Source organism: Poecilia formosa, unplaced genomic scaffold (genome assembly GCF_000485575.1).
Source record: "Poecilia formosa unplaced genomic scaffold, Poecilia_formosa-5.1.2 Scaffold187, whole genome shotgun sequence".
NCBI classification, from domain to species: domain Eukaryota; kingdom Metazoa; phylum Chordata; class Actinopteri; order Cyprinodontiformes; family Poeciliidae; genus Poecilia; species Poecilia formosa.
This window is the reverse complement of record NW_006800126.1, coordinates 110,754-129,499: the sequence shown is the minus strand read 5'-3', so window position 1 is coordinate 129,499 and position 18,746 is coordinate 110,754. Positions and strand designations below refer to the sequence as shown.

Sequence of the window (18,746 nt, the reverse complement as noted above, 5' to 3'; positions counted from 1 at the left end):
AATATTAAGTAATTATTTCCTTAAGACAAGCCACCATATTCTGCTAAAAAGCTACTTGTAAGGTGTTTTGTTTTATTTCAAGTCTACTAAGATATTTGATCTAGAAACTAGGCCAGTAGGATTTTGTGTTGTTTTTTTTTGCAGTGTAAAGTTCTAATTTGACTTGTATGATCAGATTATTCTCGCCTTTCATTCCTTATTAATCACATTTTATGCAAAAACACATAAATCTACAGATGCTTTTAGGGACTGAAGACTTTTCCAGTGTCAGATCCAGTCCGTCGTCGTTCAGTTCGTACCAAGAATAGGCCCATCTGGTGTGAAGTAAAGTTTAAGTACTGCTAAGTTTTCTTACATCACAGCCAAAATAGACATTAAAAAAAGGGATAGAGAGCCTGGACTGAATTAAACTCCTAAATTCTTGATAACATGTTGCTTTTTTATGTGGAACGGAAGCCGCTTACAGATGTTTAAACTGCAGCCTTTGGGCGAGACGGAACGTATGGCGACAACGAGGTTTTTGACATGCAATGACATAAAATATGTCAAAATAAGTAACCAGGAGTTTTCACATTTCTGGAAGGTTTTTCCTAAACATATAGAGGAGGATGTTTGACTGAGAAGAAAGACTGTCATATAGATTCAGAACTAGATCTTTACGGTAGGGAATAATTGCCATATGCAAGCTGAGAAAAAAAAAACAACAAAATAAAAAAAAAACAGCCTACAGCCAAGTTTAGACGGTCTGACTTGCTGAAGGTGGGAGATGATGAGAGCACAGCGCAGTCTTTTGTGTGGTCCGATGTCAAAGTGTCGCCAGCGCTCGGAGTCTGGCTGTTTTGCTCTATGTGGCGGTTTTACGAGGGGCGGGAAGTTTTCTGTTCTGCAAAATGACCCCAGAACGGTCAAATGGTTCATCTGTCTGCAGGCCAACACTGGCCACAAGCAAACAGTCAGAGCTGCAGCGCATGTCCATGTTAGAGTGCAAGAAAAACTACAGAACTACTTAAAAGGGGGTTATATACAAATGCTAGCCAAATTTTCAGATTTTTATTTCTTACTAAATTTTAAATCATCTCTCTTTTTCCTATAATTTCTCTACTATGCAGCACTTTGTGTTGGTCTATCACAAAATACATGGAAATCTGTGGTTTTAACACAACAATATGTTGATGGAAAAGTGAACTTCTCAATCACTGAACTAAAAAAAGTTTTTTAATGTATTTTTTTAACATATCGGTCTTCTATTTGCCATATACTAATATTTTTTATATTTGCCAATTTGCAATTGAAGTTTTCTTCAATACTTTTGCAATATTTGGAAAATTGCTGAATTCTCTTTAATGAATAATTATATTCAGTCATCTAACTATTACTAATAATATTTAATTTTCCTTCCGGATAAATAAACTACTTTTGAATTTGATATAGTTACAGAACCTATTAAAAATATATTCACTCTCTTGGATGTTTTATCTTTTTTATTGCTTTTACAAATCAGTCATGATCAACATAATTTGGCTTTTGCAACAAAAACGTAAAACAGAAACTTTAATGTCAAAACAAAACCAGATTTCTCCAAAATAACTATAGTTAAATAAAAATATTTGCCATTTAACAAGTGACTGCTTAAATATCGAACACTTTTAAAGGGACTGATCTAATTCAACAGAGGCCCACATTTTGTATATTTGTCAAAAAAGCCACATTTTGTTTATATTGATTGATTTGTAAAAGCAATAAATGAATAAAACATACAAAGGGTTGAATATACTTTCCATAAACACTGTATAAACCAGCGACGGCTTTATTTAAAATCCAAGTCAACAGTGACGGTCCTCAACAGGAAGTCGTCTTTCACTCAAGCACCAAAGAGCATTTTAACACCCTTTCTCCACTGACACCTGGGTTTACTACCTTTCTAATTAGGCACTAAATGCTTTCTTATGTTTACTATGCGGTTAATTAAATTTCTTGTTGTCAGGCAGGTGTGAGAGCACAGATGAGCTCTTTCACTGGAAACAGCAGCTGGCTCTGATAATCTGCAGTTGAAGACACTTTGTTTTATTTTTTTAATTTACTTTTACATCTGACTTAATCTGGGTTTTTGTTCATTTAGTTTGTGTGTAAAGCTCCAAGACATAGCAAGTCCAGTTAAATCTACAAAAGGGTGGACTGAAGATTCATCCATTACAGATGCTATGAAGTGTGACTTTAAGATCATTTGGCTATGTTCTTGTTCTCGACCTCAACAGCGGAAACCTTCGTCTAAAAAAAATGAGATTATTGACAACTTGATGAAATTTAAGAACTCCCTTTTTTATGAAGATGTTGCCCACAGCTTCAAAATGTTTCACATGAGAGGCACTAGAGATGCACTGAGGGCATTTTAAGGACAATCAGCACAATTTCTGGCTCAACTGGTCAGTGAACGCACCATACCTAAGCTCTAAAAGGTCGCACTATTAGCACCCTTTAGTGTGGAAGATGCAAGAGAAAGAGAAAGCCAATTTTAGGACATAGATTTCTGTTGTGGCACTAATGGCATAAGAAATTAAGAGAGTAAGACTTTTCACATGTAACAGGTAGGAAGTCGGAAATGCTGGGGAACACACACACACACGCACCACAACGTTTCAGTTACGCCAACATCTGAGGCTGTGACGAGATCTCAAAGGTGTGAGATCTCACAATAATGAAACGCAGCAACGTTTTCGTCAAAGCGAAGTCAGTCTCACTGTAACCAACATCTGACTCCTATGTTTTAAGTGCTTATTTTGAGGATAAGACAGTGAGGTTTGCTGAAAGCTGTACTGACAGTCTACAAGTTAAGAAGCCCTCACGATTTCATTGATTTTAAAACTATGCAAATCAAACGTCGATAAAGTGACAGACTAGACACGAAGCCCTGGAAAAATATTGCCGCTACCCTACCGTTAGCTGCTAATGATGCTAATGACGTCACACATGCTTAGCGGCATTAAAGTGCGATTTTGTCATGCGGTGTCCACCACCTCTCCAAACTGAATAATTGTATGCTGACTAAACATTCAGTTGGCCATTTGTAAAATGTTTACTCCTAGTGGTTGCTAGTTCTCCGAAAACATTTGCTACAGTGACGTCTTGTTCTCGTGGACCGTTATTGTCTCATCAGGGACAGGTTGTACCGTTACACCCCTACTGCTCTGGCCACCATCCTAATCACTAACATGTGACAAGCAAAATTTAAACTGCAATTTAAAAATAAATCTTTGTAAAATCCTGTTTCTTCAGCTTCACACAGTGTGACGTCGCCTCTGCTCCTGCAATGCAAGACAAATGAGGGTAGGAAGGCCAGAAAAAAATAAAAATGTTTGAATGCATTTAGCTTTCATATTATAAAGAAATGTGAATTGGTTAAAAGATTGGAAAACAACCAATGATTGGAAACAGGGCTCCTGTCATTTTTCACCAAATAAGGGAAAAAGGCTGTGGTCACTCTTGCAGGACAACATGTTGCAATCTCTGTAAGAAATACCAGATGTATGACATTTTTATTTTAAAAAAAATCTACATGGTTGCAGTCTTCTGGTGGGCTCAATTTAATGAAACCCCCCCCCAAAAAAAAACAAAACAAAAAACAACACTTTTAACCAGGCAATTTCACCCTCACCTGAAACTCTAACTGTTTAAAACGTAAAAACATCAACGAGCGCCTCTCGTCTGAACGAGGGTGAGGTTAAGTTCGGGGGCGACACACGTAAGTGCGACGCAGAGAGACTTCACAGCGAGTCTCGGATTACAAAACTGCCTCGCTCTCCCTCTGCTGTGATTTCATAAGAGGCTTTGAGAGATATATTGCTGACTCCGTCGATGTGTGTTTGGGCGTGTGCGTGCGTCGCTCCGTTACCACATTGATCTCCGGCGCTGATCCACAAGACTGAGGGCAACAACACTTGCCATTAAGGCATGTCATTCAGCGCGGAGAAGAATCCTGTTTGTAAACAAAGCCATGGCAACAGCCAGACTCGCTCGCTTGCTCTCACGCTCGCAACTTGGAGTTGCCACACACACACACACACACACACACAAACACACACACACACACGCACACATGCGCAGAAGCGTCGCAACACGGCGAGCTTTATTCCGAACCAGACCCCCATCTTGTCATCTGCCTGGATATGACCCAGAAATACAGCCACTGGAACAAATAGGCCACCGTCGTATTAATCTTCACCTCTGGAAATTGATGGAAATGTTAACTTGGTGCCGTTTTCACGAATCCTCCTTCCCCTCATGAGCGCAATCTCGATTTGTCCCTCGTAACCATAACTTGACCTCCCCCCGTCCCCTTTGGCGACTCCCTCGCTCTCCTCCAACAGTGAAAAAGAAGTAAAAAAACAAAAACACAATGCAGTATAACAGAAACATATCTTACAGCCTGTAATTGCACGCTCAGTTCAAAGGAAATAAACAGGTAGAGGAGGAGAGTAAGAGAAAGAGAGAGGTGTATTCGCATGCAGATATTCTTGGCGAAAAGCTTTTGGAAGGGAAAAAAAAAGAAAAAAAAAAAAGGGCAAGAGTCTGAGTGAAATTACAGAGATTCTGTAATTGCGGCTTCAGATAAAGCCCGGGCTCTTGGCAGGTAGAGTAAGAGTCTGCAGAGATGTGCCCTCATTTCCACACCGACGCGGCGCTCGCATGCTCAAGCCCCTTTTACGCACTCATGCGTGTTTTTGGGTGGGGGAGAGGGGTTGTGCATGTGTGTGTGTGTTTGTTTGTTTGCATGTCAGAGTTGTCCTGTGTGTGCAAGAAAAAAAAAAAGAGAAGACGACAGAGAGAGAGAGAGGAAGGGAATGGGTTTGAGGGGTTAATGAGTGTGCTGTCTTAAGCAGATGAGCCGTCCTTGCCAGAATCACCTCTCCACAAGCTGCTCCGCGCACAAACACGTAAGAGGAGGACATATACTTTTTTTTTCCCTCCCCACTCAACACCTCTGAAGCGCACGCACACACACACACACACACACACACACACACACACACACACACACACACACACACACACTTATATACAAGTCGGTAAAGCCAAATCAGTTTTCCCCGTTGCTACAGCAACAGCATACTTTTATGTCAACTGCAACCTTGTTACTATGGAGATATGTATACAAGAGAAACTCTGGGCCGTCGTAGTCAAGAGCCAGATGACAGCACAGAGCGAGGGCGTGTGCGTTGCACAAACACACACTTTTCGCCATCCTTCATCCATTTTGTTTATCCACACACACACGCACACATATATATACACACACACATGATTCAAATCCCATTCTGGTCAAAGAAGCCAGACAGCAGAAGCAGTCGCCTCTCCTCTGGTGTAATCTCCATCAGCGTGAACATTGATCCTCATCATTCGCCGCCGCCACCCACCTCACCCCCCCCTTCACTCCCACCAACCCTGCTTAACAACCCCTAGGGCAGGACGGGATCTAAAGGCTGCTGGCATCTGTGTTATTAAATCCTCCGGTATTAATTTAGCACTAATTGAGAGAGGGATTCGCTCCCAGTTTACCCTGAGCACAAAAAAAAAAGAAAAAAAAAATCTGCTCGGGAAAGCCAGTATTAAAGGGCTGCATCAAGACTTAAATCAAAAGCGAAACGCTCTTCCCACCGGGGAGGCACAGAACGTCGGAGTGAAAGAGAACTATGAAAGAGGAGATCATCAACTATTGATAAGGCCGATTCTGGTACAGCTGTAGACAAAAAACAGAATCTGTTTGACTTCACGTTGAATGTGTCTGCGAGCGGCTGATAACCGTCTGGCTGTGAAATGAGGTCTAACCGCACATGATGGAGTGATTATGGGTTGAGGTTGTTTTATATATATATAAAAAAAAAAAAAAACCTGTGGATGAACTGAAATTGTTAATCGATGACTGTGGTTGTAATTAGAGTGAATATTTGCAGCAAGATGGCTTTTATCAATATATTAATTATTATTTTATTTAATTTTTTTCCTTTTTCCCCTAACAAGATTTTACTTTCTGCATTTTGTTGTCGCCTCTGCTGTCCAGCAGGGGGAGGGAGGACAGGAGGGGGAGGCAGCAGGAAGGTTAAGATGACCTCCAAGTGTTTTTTTGCATTCAACTCCAAGATGGGGAGTTTTTCTTTGCTCTTTTTCATGTTGTGTCATGTTACAACCTCAAGTTGCCTACAAGTTAGCAGACAAAAACAAAGTAGTGCACAATTGATTATGCACGACATAAAAAAAGCGTTACCGTTACCCCTTCTTCTTTGAATCTCAACTGAATTTAAATCTGAACTTTGACTAGGCCGTTCTAACCTGAATGTGCTTTGATTTAAACCAGGAACGTGCAACCTTTGCGATGCTAAGATCCATATTTGCCTCCAATGCAGCTGAATTAGACTCGTTTAGAGCCGCAAATGTTACATGACCTTTAAAAAAAAAAAACGTACATTTGTTCAGGAATTTTGTCATTTTTAAAGGCTCCCATTTAATTTTATTTTTGAAGATAATGAAGAAAAATTATAAAACCTTTGCAGAAAAAAATGAACTGGCCATCATGCTTCATAGTGAATGGAACGAGAGTTTAGCATGCAAGACAAAATTACCTTTTTTTTTTTCTAAAAAAAACCCAAAACAATAAAAATCACTAAATCTGGTGTCATCTGACTGGCCCAAGGCTTTTCCTCTGGGCCACGCTGTAACATATCTGTGTTTCAGAGCTCCTAATTTGTGCTTTTTGGAACTGGAGGCAGCTGGTCAGTGTCTCCATAAGAGCTTCAGATCCAGTTTAAGATCCACCACTTGTTCTCATCACTTGCTCCCTCTCCTTGCCCCTTTTCTCCAGCCAGCCATGATACCAGGTAAATAAATCAGTTTTTAAATTATTCTATGCGTTGCTTCCCTTTATTTGTTATGATCCTAAAGCCTGGCCGAAACAAAATGGGGGCTTGTCCGGGATATTCTTTCACCTTCTTTTCAAGTTTTTTTAGTGGGTATCAAAGTGATTTAATGCCACATTTCACATTTTTGATTCTAACAGGTGTCTTTAATTTGCCTTCAACTTCCCAAAAATCTGCTACTACGTGTTGGTCTAGCATATGAAATCCAAATAAAACATGTAAAAGTTTGATGTAACGTGACAATATGTTGAAATGTTTAAGAATTATGAATACTTTTCAAACATAATAATGATATTATGCCACTGCATATGACTTTTTAGATCTGCATAGAAAACCAATCAGACAGCTGCGTCTGTTTCTGAAAGCTGCTGATCGAGTTCTGACTAAAACCAGGAAGAAAAAAACACATCACCCCAGTTCTAATGACCATGGTTGTTGCATGACTGGTTACTGTAATATGTTTTTATGGTAGAAAGCATTTTGAACTGTTGCTGAAATGTGCTATAAATATAAGCTCCACTATTCCGAAAATTTGTTTGCATCTCATTTCAGTGAATTTGAAACATTTCCGCTCACTTTCCCAACATATTTACAAATACTGTCTGTCTACTTTTACAAAAAAACTATTTCACACAATTGATCTGAGAAGTCACCTGGAACTTCAAAACCTTCACATCATTTTAGTTCACTTGATTAAAACCCAATAAACACACCTAAGGTTTTAACCTGGACCTGTGTATGAAGAGTTGTTGATTTCTTTACCTGACTGCGATCTTTGTCCACCTTCTTGAAACACTTGTTGAGCGACAGATTGTGCCGCACCGAGTTCTTCCAACCCGTCGGAGCGTTCGCAAAGTAAGGGAAGTGCTCCAGAATCCAGCCGTAGATGTCCTTCACCGGCAGCCGCTTGTTGGGCGCGTCCTCGATGGCCATGAAGATCAGGCAGCTGAAGGAGTACGGCGGTTTCCGGTTGGCCCCCGCCGCCAGGTCATACGCCGAGTGCGCGTCGCCGAGCAACACGTCGTCCGGGGACGGCGACGAGGAGGAAGGCGAGCGTGGGTGCTGACTGTCGGGATCCTGCAGAGGGGAGACGCTACGCAGCCCGGAGTGGCTGAAGCTGTTGAGGAGGTCGGTGCTCTCGTGGAGCCAGGAGAGGCTGGTGAGCTCCTCGTCCTCGGCTTTGGAGAAGGAGGCGGACAGGGAGAGCGAGAGGTCGGCCGCCTCGGCCTCGGACGCCGCAGTGGCGGGGTCCCCCTGCCGGTAGGGCGGGCTCATGCCCTGCGAAGCGCTGGCCCCGCTGCTGGGGCTCTGGGCCTTCTTACTGGGGGGCATGGTGGGTCCCATCCAGCCCAGGGCTCACTCCTGCAAAGCGACAAAGGTGGAAGGAAACAGAAAGAGTAGAAAAAAGGTCAGCTTGTCTGTGTTTTATTAAGCCTTCACTTTCGCTAAAAGTCAAAAAGGAGGAGATTTTGACTCCTTTTGCAATTAGGCAGAATTACATCTGAGAGGGAAAATCTGCATCATCATCTCCCTCCGAGGCCTTCCGTCTAATTCCGACTGGTGTGGCAAATTTAGTGCTTCAGCGGCTGAGGAAATCTTTCCTTGTACAACCACCCCTCTAATTACCAGTGTAACAGCACAGTATTGACATTACACGGGGTTGCTGTCATAACACGTGAAAACAGTTAAAGGTCTAATGGTTGCAGGGGCCTCAGAAACTGTGCCGGTGATTTAACATCTCTGCAGCACGAGAAAATGTAATTGTCAGGGGTTGGCGCGATAATTGAGAGCAGAAAAGAAACCCTTCTTAAATTCCTGGATTTTACAACATCAGGAACGGCGTCCAAATGATGAGACTTAGTTCCACAGCGGGATATCTGTGACGAGACATGATCGTGATCGGGGGTAATTTACCAAGAAAAGAAACAAATTAAAGTGTGAGTTCAAATCCATCCCTGCTCCAATCAGACCATTATCCTGCCAGCATAAGAGCAATGCTGAGCTCGTTACACGCAGGCAGAGCGCGGTAATTGAAGGGGAACGGGCCCGAGCGTCACACCACAATCAGAAGAAGGCGCGCAACTGGGCCTTTGATTGTCCTCTAGCGCAGACAGCTGTGGGAAGGCGCCCGGCAGCAACTCCAGCTAAAACCTAATCTGCTCTGCCCGCTCGGAGCCTGAGAACAGAGACACACACACGCACACACACACGTCCACGCATAAAGCAACACCCACGCAAACATGAATGAAAGCTAAAGCGCATACACTGTAAAAAGGAGTTTTGCCTGGCATTCAATTTAAACAATGAAATATTCATGTTGTAATCAAGGATAGTAGTTTGTAACTGTGAATTTCAATACTGGTTTAATTCAAAGTATTGGCTTTCTTTACCGACAAATCCTACCTAAACATTTTGATCATTTGTTCCTTTTAGCTTAGGCAAACAGCATATAGTGGGTCTGACTTTATAAACTTGAAGCAGAGATCTCAAACATCAGTCCTTCTAGATTAGTGGAAGATAAAAACTGGATGCTACTTCTCCGCGTTTAGTTCTGACGATTAATTGAGTAATAAAATGTTTTTAAAAGAGTACTATATTGGTCAATACTGTCAAAACAGCAGTGTTAATATCAGATCTCAACAAAGTCCCAAATTTTCTGTTGCACTAATAGCTCACTTTTTAAGTTGACCTGGACAAAAATGATACAAAAAGTTAACGTGACATCTTTGAGTCACATTTTATCATGTTTTTCTTACGCAGACTGGATGTGAAGTAAATCAGGACGCAACAATTTCAGACGTTGTCAACTGTAACTATTGTTTCAACAATTTAAAAACAAACAGCTGTGCACACAGCAATAAATAGCTAACTGTTGACTGTATGCAGTTTTTATGACTTCTTACTCGTTTTTTTTATGATGTAAGAGCACTTTGAACTGCCTTGTTTGCTGAAACGTGTTATACAAATACACTTGACTTATCGATTAATAAATAATCTCCTCACTTGTAAAATAATAGGGGATGTTTGCAGTAGATGCAGCAGAAGATGCTTCACGCAGTGGAAGTTAAGATGTCACTGAGAAACTCCAAAACAGCTGATGTAGACAGATGCAACTTTCTTAATTAAAGACATGTTGGTGTGGTAATAATAAATGTATTTATTTTCCACAGCTGAACCGTCTGCATGGTTCCTACATTTGAACCCTAAGCAGAGAAGCACTGACAACTTAAGCAAGTAGATCAAATGTATTTAAGTTACAGAAACACAGATAGAGACAGACCCATTATTTGGGTTGAATTCTACCAGTTTGTTTTATCAGTGCATGGATGTACACAGGGACAGCCACACAGCAGCACCATTAGGACATGAGGATTAAGCCTCGATATGTTCTGGCCCCTCTCTGTATGCTGCGATCGCTCTCTAATCCAAGGTGATCATCGACCGATCTGTCCCCCCTCACTCTGCGCCGCTGACTGACAGCTGTCACCCACGGCGACCGGCCACAGCGTGACAACTGTCAGCGCGCCACAGCTCCGGCTGCCGCGTTGCCATGGCGATAGAGCAAAACAACTCATCTCCACTCTCGTCTGCCTTTTTTTTTTTTCTTCTTTCTTCCTGTCCTTCCTCCTCCCCTCATATGTGTCTGCTCCTCTTCCACCTATCTTCCGTTTTTCACACTTTTATCAGCACAGATAGCTGCTTAGCGGTGTTGACAGGCCGTCGTGGAAGGACTGAGCTAAATATAGAGCTGTGATGCACAGCCGCCGCATATAGCCGGGGCCGGCCCGCAGTCACTCACCCCTCCGCTCCGCTGCTTCCCCGCCGTCTCCACGGCGAAGGGAAAACGCTTAGCAGGAGTTGGTGTGGCTCTTTGATCTCGCTCGTCTCTCCTTCCTCCTCCCCCCTCCTCCTCCTCTTCGTTTCGCCTCTCCCGCTGTCTGACAAGCGCACGCGCTCATTCAACAAGCTGTACCTGTCTTGAGGTACGCCGTTGTTGTACCAATATTGACATTGAGCATAATGAATTCAAATTGGGGGCCCGGTGACGATATGGCACCGGAGCTGAAAATAGTGAGCGGGCAAATCAAAGCAATGGGCGAGGTGGAAGAGGGGGGCGTTTGATAGGCTTTTCAAGTTGTGGGTGTGAGTGTGTGTGTGTGTGTGTGTGTGTGTGTGTGTTGATGCCTGTTTCTGACAGGCTTGTCGGGGTGGTGTGTTTGTGACTGTGTTTGTCTTGAGGAGGAAGAAAGGACATCGCAGTGACATTGTTCCTGGTAGGAGTCCACCGGAATGCAGAGATGCCTCTGATGCTCTCTTTCTCTCCCGTCTCCTCTTCCTCCTCCTTGTTATGTTGCCATAGCGGCAAGGGGGCCATGAAACATTACGGCTGACAGTAAAGTCATCTCATTTTACTGTTGCTATGACAACAAACTCCTCACTGTTGGTTGGGGCCACTGCGAGCTGCCGCCCAAGCCTCGTGCCTGAGCTTCTGCATGTTTGTGTGTAGATATGTGTGTGCGTGTGTGTGTGTGTGTGCCACAGAGTCTCCCATGGGCTCTCATAAAGCTTAACACACTTGCTCAGCTCTAAACAAACTTCCATGCAACTTCTACAGTGGCCCCCGAGGAGCCACTGCTAAAGGACAAATGCAGATATCGCTCAAGTTCAGACTAAATGATGCTTGCTGTGGTGTGCCTGCGTGTGCATCAGAGTGTGTGTGTGTGTGTGTGTGTGGGTGTGTGTGTGTGAGTTAGGAGCATCCTCACATTTGTTTGACAGATGGGACTCTGCTGTTCTCTCTGTCTTCCTCATTCTCTGGATCTCTCTTGTGTTTGCGTGCTTTGTTTTGATTTGTGTTCGTCTCTTTTTGGCGTGTCCACATTAGTTTTTTTTTTTTTCCCCTCCCTCTCTCCCATCGCTTTTCCCCGGTTTTGCATAGACGCGCGCACCGGACTACAAAAGCATCCGCAGTCTGATCTGTTGGTCACACTCTTCTTGTGAAACTCGGAGCAAACCAGCATAATTTGAAGCAGCCGAAGTCAGTACAGCACGTCTTTTCTCTCTCTGTGACCCTGGCACCACGCTGCTTCTGTTTGCACTCTGCACCCTGAGCGTACAGACTTTAAAAGACACCATTCATTTACAATAAGTGGCTTTCTCCGCTGGAAACGTCACTCACTAAAATCAGACTGTTGTTGTTATTACTGTACCACCGGTGCGTGTACAGTAGGTTCTTGGAGAGCTTCAGCAGTATTGCCGCAGATCTTAAAATCATGAGTGGATTAAAAGAAATTAAAGCTAATGTGTGAATGGGGATTATTCAGAGAAAGCCTTGGATTCATCGTGTCAGTTATGAGTAGGGATGATCGATATATCGGCATCTTCCTGGTGGTAGCTATTTTTAACATATAGATATCAGTCTGATAGGTGTAACTGGGCCAATGTGAAGAACCGATGTTTATTTCAGTATCGTCACTGTTTGAGTTTCTGAAGGGGTAGGATGTTGGACATGTGACCAAACATATTGATGATCAAACATCAATATGTTTGATCATATTGAGCTAAATTTGTATCCCTAATTACGATTACTAATGTAAAAGTATACTGAAGTTGTTGTACTCTTACTTGAGTACAACTTCTGAGTACTCTACACCTCTGATAAGATATTTTTCTAAACATTCCTGACAGTTTCCATTATTTTATTTTATTTTTCATTATTTTCAATTTCTCCAAATTCCTTTGCATTAAAATTGATGCGTTGTATAAGTTACATTTTTCTCATGAGAGTTTTCTGATGTAGTAGAATAAAGTATTTTTATCATTACTTTTTCCTTGGTAGTTTCTAATGTTATTAACTATTCAGACAGTGAAAGGCCAAGGTTTTCTGCCACTCGAGGTGAGCCCAACAAACGGGACGCGACGATGACAGCGACAAAAGTTTAACATGTTTCTACTTTCTCGTGCACGAGCTCAAAATTTCACATGCGCAAACTTTGCCGGTTGCATAAGTTAAATAGCAAATGAATGGAAAATGTGTGACATCACTTCCTGGGTCAAGACCTTTAGTCCTCAAGATAGAAAACTTTAAAGGTTTTAGACTAATAAATTATTATTAAATTTGATCACTTAAGTTTGAATTTGTCTGCAAAATGGCTTAATTTATTGCATCAGTAGAAGTCTGAGAGTGTTGTTGCTACAAAGTGACTGAAAAGACTTTTTTAGACAGCCTGTTTAAAAGCTACTTCTATCAAATTTTTAAGGTTGATTAATCAAAAAACAAAATACAACAAAAAAAAAAAACAAATACCATTTTTTCCCTCCATATTTCCCTTGGGTGCTTCTTCTATTAGTCAGATTGACTAATAGAAATCCAAAACGCTTGTAGATTCTAAAGTTGACCAAACTGAGCCTGACATCATGGAATCATGAGAGCTATCTAATTGGAATGCTGTCTGTGACCTCGGTGTACCTCGGCTGACCTGCGGTCCGCTCCGGCCCTCTGAAGTCCTTACGGCTGGAAGCCGGGGGGCTGGCGGTCTTTACGCGAGTGGAAAAAGGTTAATAAACTCCTCTGAGAGCAGACAAGGTGTAAGCTAATTCATGTGCTCTAATTGACAGCGTAATCATCTTATGCCGCATTCGAGCTCTCGCAGATACTTGTCTAGATCACAAGCCATATTTACGTAATCCTCCGAAGATCTCCAATCCCTCTTGGCAGCTCTCTTCCCCCCCTCCTGTCAGACCTACAGGCATTTCTTTCGAGAGCCGATGCCGGAGGAAACGTTCCAGCAAAGTCCTTCATTTCACCCGTTCCGAGAGCAGCTGCGCCATTAGCAAAAATAAGCGACTTTCAGCAAAAAACCACCAAGTCATCAAGTCACAGAAAACCCCCCGATCCCCACCACAAAAAGACCCACATCAATGAAGAAATATTAAAATACAACCCAGTTTGGCTTGTGACACGCTGTCAGCAGCTCATTTATACTTAACTCCGGGCCTCCGAGGACTAAAGCAACCATTAGAACTTTGTCAGGTTGATTGCAGCTAGTGACATATGTTGCATGACACATTCTCGTGCACCCCACTTTCCTGTCAGTCTTCACTCTACGCCACAATAAAGCCGGTGCCATGAAAATAATCCCCCACCCCTCCACCCCGTGAATGGAGTAGTAATAGTAGTGTAGGAGATAGCAGCGGAGAATGGAATAGTGGCTGGTAGGAGTTATTACTTGCAGAGGCGTGAGCTGAACCTTGTGGCTCCTCTGGCCACAGTGATAAAGCAGAGAGTCAGATGCACCGAGGCAAAACTAATCTGGAGTTTTGATGACAAAAGGACGACCTTTATCCTTCCTTCACACAGACCGGATGGACAGAAGGGAAATGGGGGAAAAGGGAGAAGGACAGAGAGAAACGGGGGGAGGGAAGAGGGAATGAGAAGTCTCTAAGAGACTGGAAAATAATAACTTCGGCTACATATATGTCAGCATGGCTTGCAGGAAGCCTTGTGAAGTTCTCCGTTTCCGAGCTGTGGAATTAGACCTTTCCCTGGCGACAAATATCAGGGTTTCCAAGGGGCTTTGAGGAAGCGGTCACATCCTATTGGTTCTGGACTGCGTCTTATTTTTTCTGTCGTCTGCAGCAGCCAAGAGTTCTGGAATGGAGGTCAGGGTCGGGGTGTCCCTGAGGAGCGCTCCTGACCCCCAGTGTCTGGGCTGTACTCTGTGCTGCCGGGCAGCTAACAGCAGCCGCGCACACATAGATGGGAACACATTCAGTGGACATCGGTTCAGCACATTTAGTATTATTGCTCTTTGTGTTATCCCCCCCACCCCAAGTAAAATCCCAGTAACAAAAAAGTATCAGAACACAGTGGCGGAGGGATCATGCCACAGGGAATGTGTGCCTATGTCTCTATAAAAACTCAGACTGTTTCTGAAACTCTACATTCAGGAAGTCGTCACAACATTCCTCCCATATTAAGTAAGTCAGTAACTTGTATAATGAGCGCAGCAGATGTGCAGTTCCACCAGGTGTTTGCTAATTTCTGCTGGCTAGTCTGAAGGAGCTGAGTGGGGGAGTTGTTGGGGAAAGGCTGCTCTATGAGCTGGAAGCTCAGAAGCTTGGAAACGGCATTTATGAGGAGGAGCTCTGGCTAGAAGGCGGGCTAGGTCCACCCAGGTGTTTTGCACAGCTGAATGGTTGCTATGGGAAATGATTAAAGGATTTCTTAAACGTGCATGAAAGAATTAAGGGAACACTCCAAAATTATTACTTTGTTCTCTGAATATTACAAACTTATTCTGGTAATATTAACGCTTAATTCTCAGATTACTTTGACTTGTTTTACTACAACTGTATTCTTATAACTTTGACTAGGACTTCATTCTCGGAATTAAAAAAAACATTAAAATCATAGCCTGACTAATATGCTGTCATAAAGTTGACCTGAATTGAAAGTCTAAATGACAGAAGTTTTAAAACACACTTGTCAAACAACACCGCTCCTAACTATGGAAACACAAAGCTTGCATTGGCGGAAAAACAAAAAAATCCAGATTTTTCCAAAAATGTCATTTTCAAAAACAAAAAATTTTAATAATTGATTAAAACAAATAATAATAATCATGTACACCCCAGCCAGCCTTAGAGGAATATAAATGCACACCACACTTTTCAGATTTTTATTTGTATAAAGAGAATCATTTGTCTAAGAAAAAAAAAAAAATGTTCCTTTTCCTTCCAAATGGACTCAAAGCCAGTTAGAGTTTATTTAGGTACCTTGTAACAGCATCAGGTTGAACAGAATTTTATTTTGGGGCAACAGGGGAAAGCCCGCTGAATATAAACAAATGGTACACTTAGTACTCGACTTCATTTACGTCACTGAATAAGGAGGAACCGTTTCAACTGCCTATACATGGTCAAATTTCTTGAACAGAAAAATGAAATGAGACAAAATGAGCCTTTGCTCTGCATACCTACTTTTCTAAGTTTGAGTTCACAGACTGCTTTGCCTCGGGATTAACCATTATACCTCCCCCTTTTTCTTTTTTTTTCCTACAAAGCAGATAATAAGATCATGATAGTATAGTTAGGGGAGCTGAGCCCCAGAACTTTCAAGTTGAAAAATGAGAGCATAAAGCACATCAGTGACGCTTATGCTGAAAGAACCACTCCAAGCTGGTGCACTATAGAAAAGTGCAGGAAAAGCAAATGTGCAACTAACTTATTCCTTGCATGGTAAAGAAAAAAAAAAAATTAATAAAATCAAATTGCGCGAGTGACTTAAGATGACATGTCCAGACACACTGCATCAATCCTTCAAAGTGGTCTAAACCGTCAGAGCAAACAGGAGACATTTGGACCGGGCAAACACGCAGTCCGTTTGGTCTGATTCATCAGCAGCCAGCGCTCATGAAGTCACGCGTACTCTCGCTCTCTGAGGACGGAAAACAATTACACTGAGACATACGCACAAACACGGACACACACGAAGGCAAACGGAGGCTGCAGACATGGCGTCCTGAAGGTGACGTGTGTGTGGAGTCTGGAGGTGGTGAAGGGGCAAAGTGTAGAGGACTGCCTGAAACTCTGAGGTCAAAGTTAAAAAAAAAAAATATATATATATATATAAAGTAAAGGCCCAAGGGTGTAGTCTAGAGCATGGGTATGACCATGACACATCACTGCTCCCATTTGGAATCATTGTTTTAAGCATGTTTGCTCCCCTGCAGCTGACCTGTCACACAATGGTCTCAGGGCACTTTATTTTTATTTCGGTGACACATACATGAGAAAATGAGTATGAAGAGTTAACCACTAAGTCAAAGTTTGTTTTTTAATGAGTGTTTATGTAATAACCAACTTGGTACCAATTTGCATCACCACAGATAATTATAGATTATAGTAACTTGATTTTTTGTTAATCGATTAATCGTTATTATGACGATTAGTCGGATAGAAAAAGGGAACGTTCTACAGATTTTTCAATTTACTGTTTAAGACCTGTTTTTACAATATTAGAGATACATTTAAAGATGCAAATAAACAAATAATTCAATTAAGTTTTTAAATAAAGAATAAGAACTGCTGTAAATCAGAAGCTAAAACTATACCACTTGAGGAGTTTTGGTTATAACATATTTACAGACAAACACAAAATTTTTTGGCCTAATTACTGCTCTGAATATGTTTTTGTTTTTCACCAAATGGATTTATTTAGTCTGAATACTCCAGTTAACGATTAATCGGTTGTTGAATTAGCTGATGATTAATCACAATTAATTTGATTAATCGTTTCAGCCCAACATAACTTTTTATGTGTCACAACGTAAAAAGACAGCAAATATATCTATATATATTTTTGTAGCTACATGTGCTGAGAGACTGACATTTGATGGAAATAAATAAATTTTAATTACTTAGTGCACCTCCATAAGCACATTGCACTTTACCTGTAGGGGGCGTTATATATGTTAAACGAGTATTGCCTACAGTATGTTTCAATGATTTAAAGTGAAATAAAAGTTTTTGCTGTCCAGTTGATACAATCTAAATTTTCCAGAAATTCTTAAAAAGAGTGTGATAAAAATAACTGTTGCTTATTTTTAGGAGTCTAATATTGCCTGATTAGTAATTACCGTATCCACAGCAATTACTTATTTTGCCAACAGTTTTAATTTAGCACAAAATATCACCTGAAAAAAAGTGTGTGGAAAAGGTTTTCTCCATTAATTAGCATTTATTAAGTCTCCTTCAAATGTCAAAGGATTTTTTTTATATCTTCTGTGATAAAACAAGGAACTTTGCTAGACTACTAGATTAAAAGAGGTGGGAAAATTATCCCAAAATCTGTGGGTTATATACAAGAACCAGACTGTTCCTGAGGAGGAGGTTTAATTCTCCTCCTCATTTTAAAGCTGAGCTTCGATGACCTGACCGTATTTTCTTGGCAAATTAGGAAGAAAATCAGATGCCGGAAAAAGACGGGGATGAAAAGTTTATCTGAAACCAAATCTCTGGATTAAATCTAAAACTGATTATCAGGCCACAAGGGCGTTGAAAGAGCTGCTTTATTTTCCAAGAAGCTATTTTTTTTCTTCCCTGCTGCATAAATCAAACTCAATCTAATCTGAATCTTTGATGCTGTTGGTGGCTTGGGGTAAATTCACTACTTAAAAATCTGCATTTCTTACCTATGTGTTCTCCAAGCAAACAATTATACTTTCAAATAATTATTTAGAAAAATAATTTAAAAAAAATACTCAAGTCTTGTGTGTAAAAATTGTACATCAGCCTATATTTCCACTGACTGTAGACCAAATCCTTGTTGGGCCTTATGACTCTTATGCAACATGACAGATTATGACTTATAATCAGACAAAAATAGCTCTGAGCGACCTCTGGACTGCAGATTCTTTTTTTTCTTTTTTTTAAATTGGAGTCACAGAATCCAATTTCCTTACAGTCAACTTGGAATAGATGACACACAATTATTTCAAATCATTGATTGTCAAAGCGGGTATGAAATGTTTCATTGCTGTAAGTATGTATGAAATGGCGAAGGCATCATTCTGGGCCAGTTGAGACTTGTGAAATGAAGGTTATAAACCAAGTAAAACACTCAGGTTTTACTGGAGTCACACATCCTTACAGTAGACCATAAGCAGGTCATAGAAGTGTACTATACAGACCCATTAAATATATTAGAATATTATTAAAAATTTCAGTATCTTTATCACCAAATGAAACAAATTGTAGAGGTTAATTAGACAAAGACTGATGTTTTAACACCGTTTTTCTTTATTTCTCTTAATCATGATGATTTTACGCTACATC

The 18,746-nt window shown here is 41.3% G+C and overlaps 1 protein-coding gene across 1 annotated transcript in view; it reads right to left on the bottom strand.

Moving 5' to 3' along the window:
* Nucleotides 1-18,746, bottom strand: part of ches1 (checkpoint suppressor 1) — an 83,166-nt gene that overhangs the window by 37,712 nt on the left and 26,708 nt on the right. Inside the window, exon 2 of the mRNA XM_007566135.2 lies at nt 7,671-8,270. Within this exon, the coding sequence (XP_007566197.1) occupies nt 7,671-8,252 (582 nt within the window). The 5' untranslated portion in view covers nt 8,253-8,270. The remainder of the gene's footprint in view (nt 1-7,670; nt 8,271-18,746) is intronic.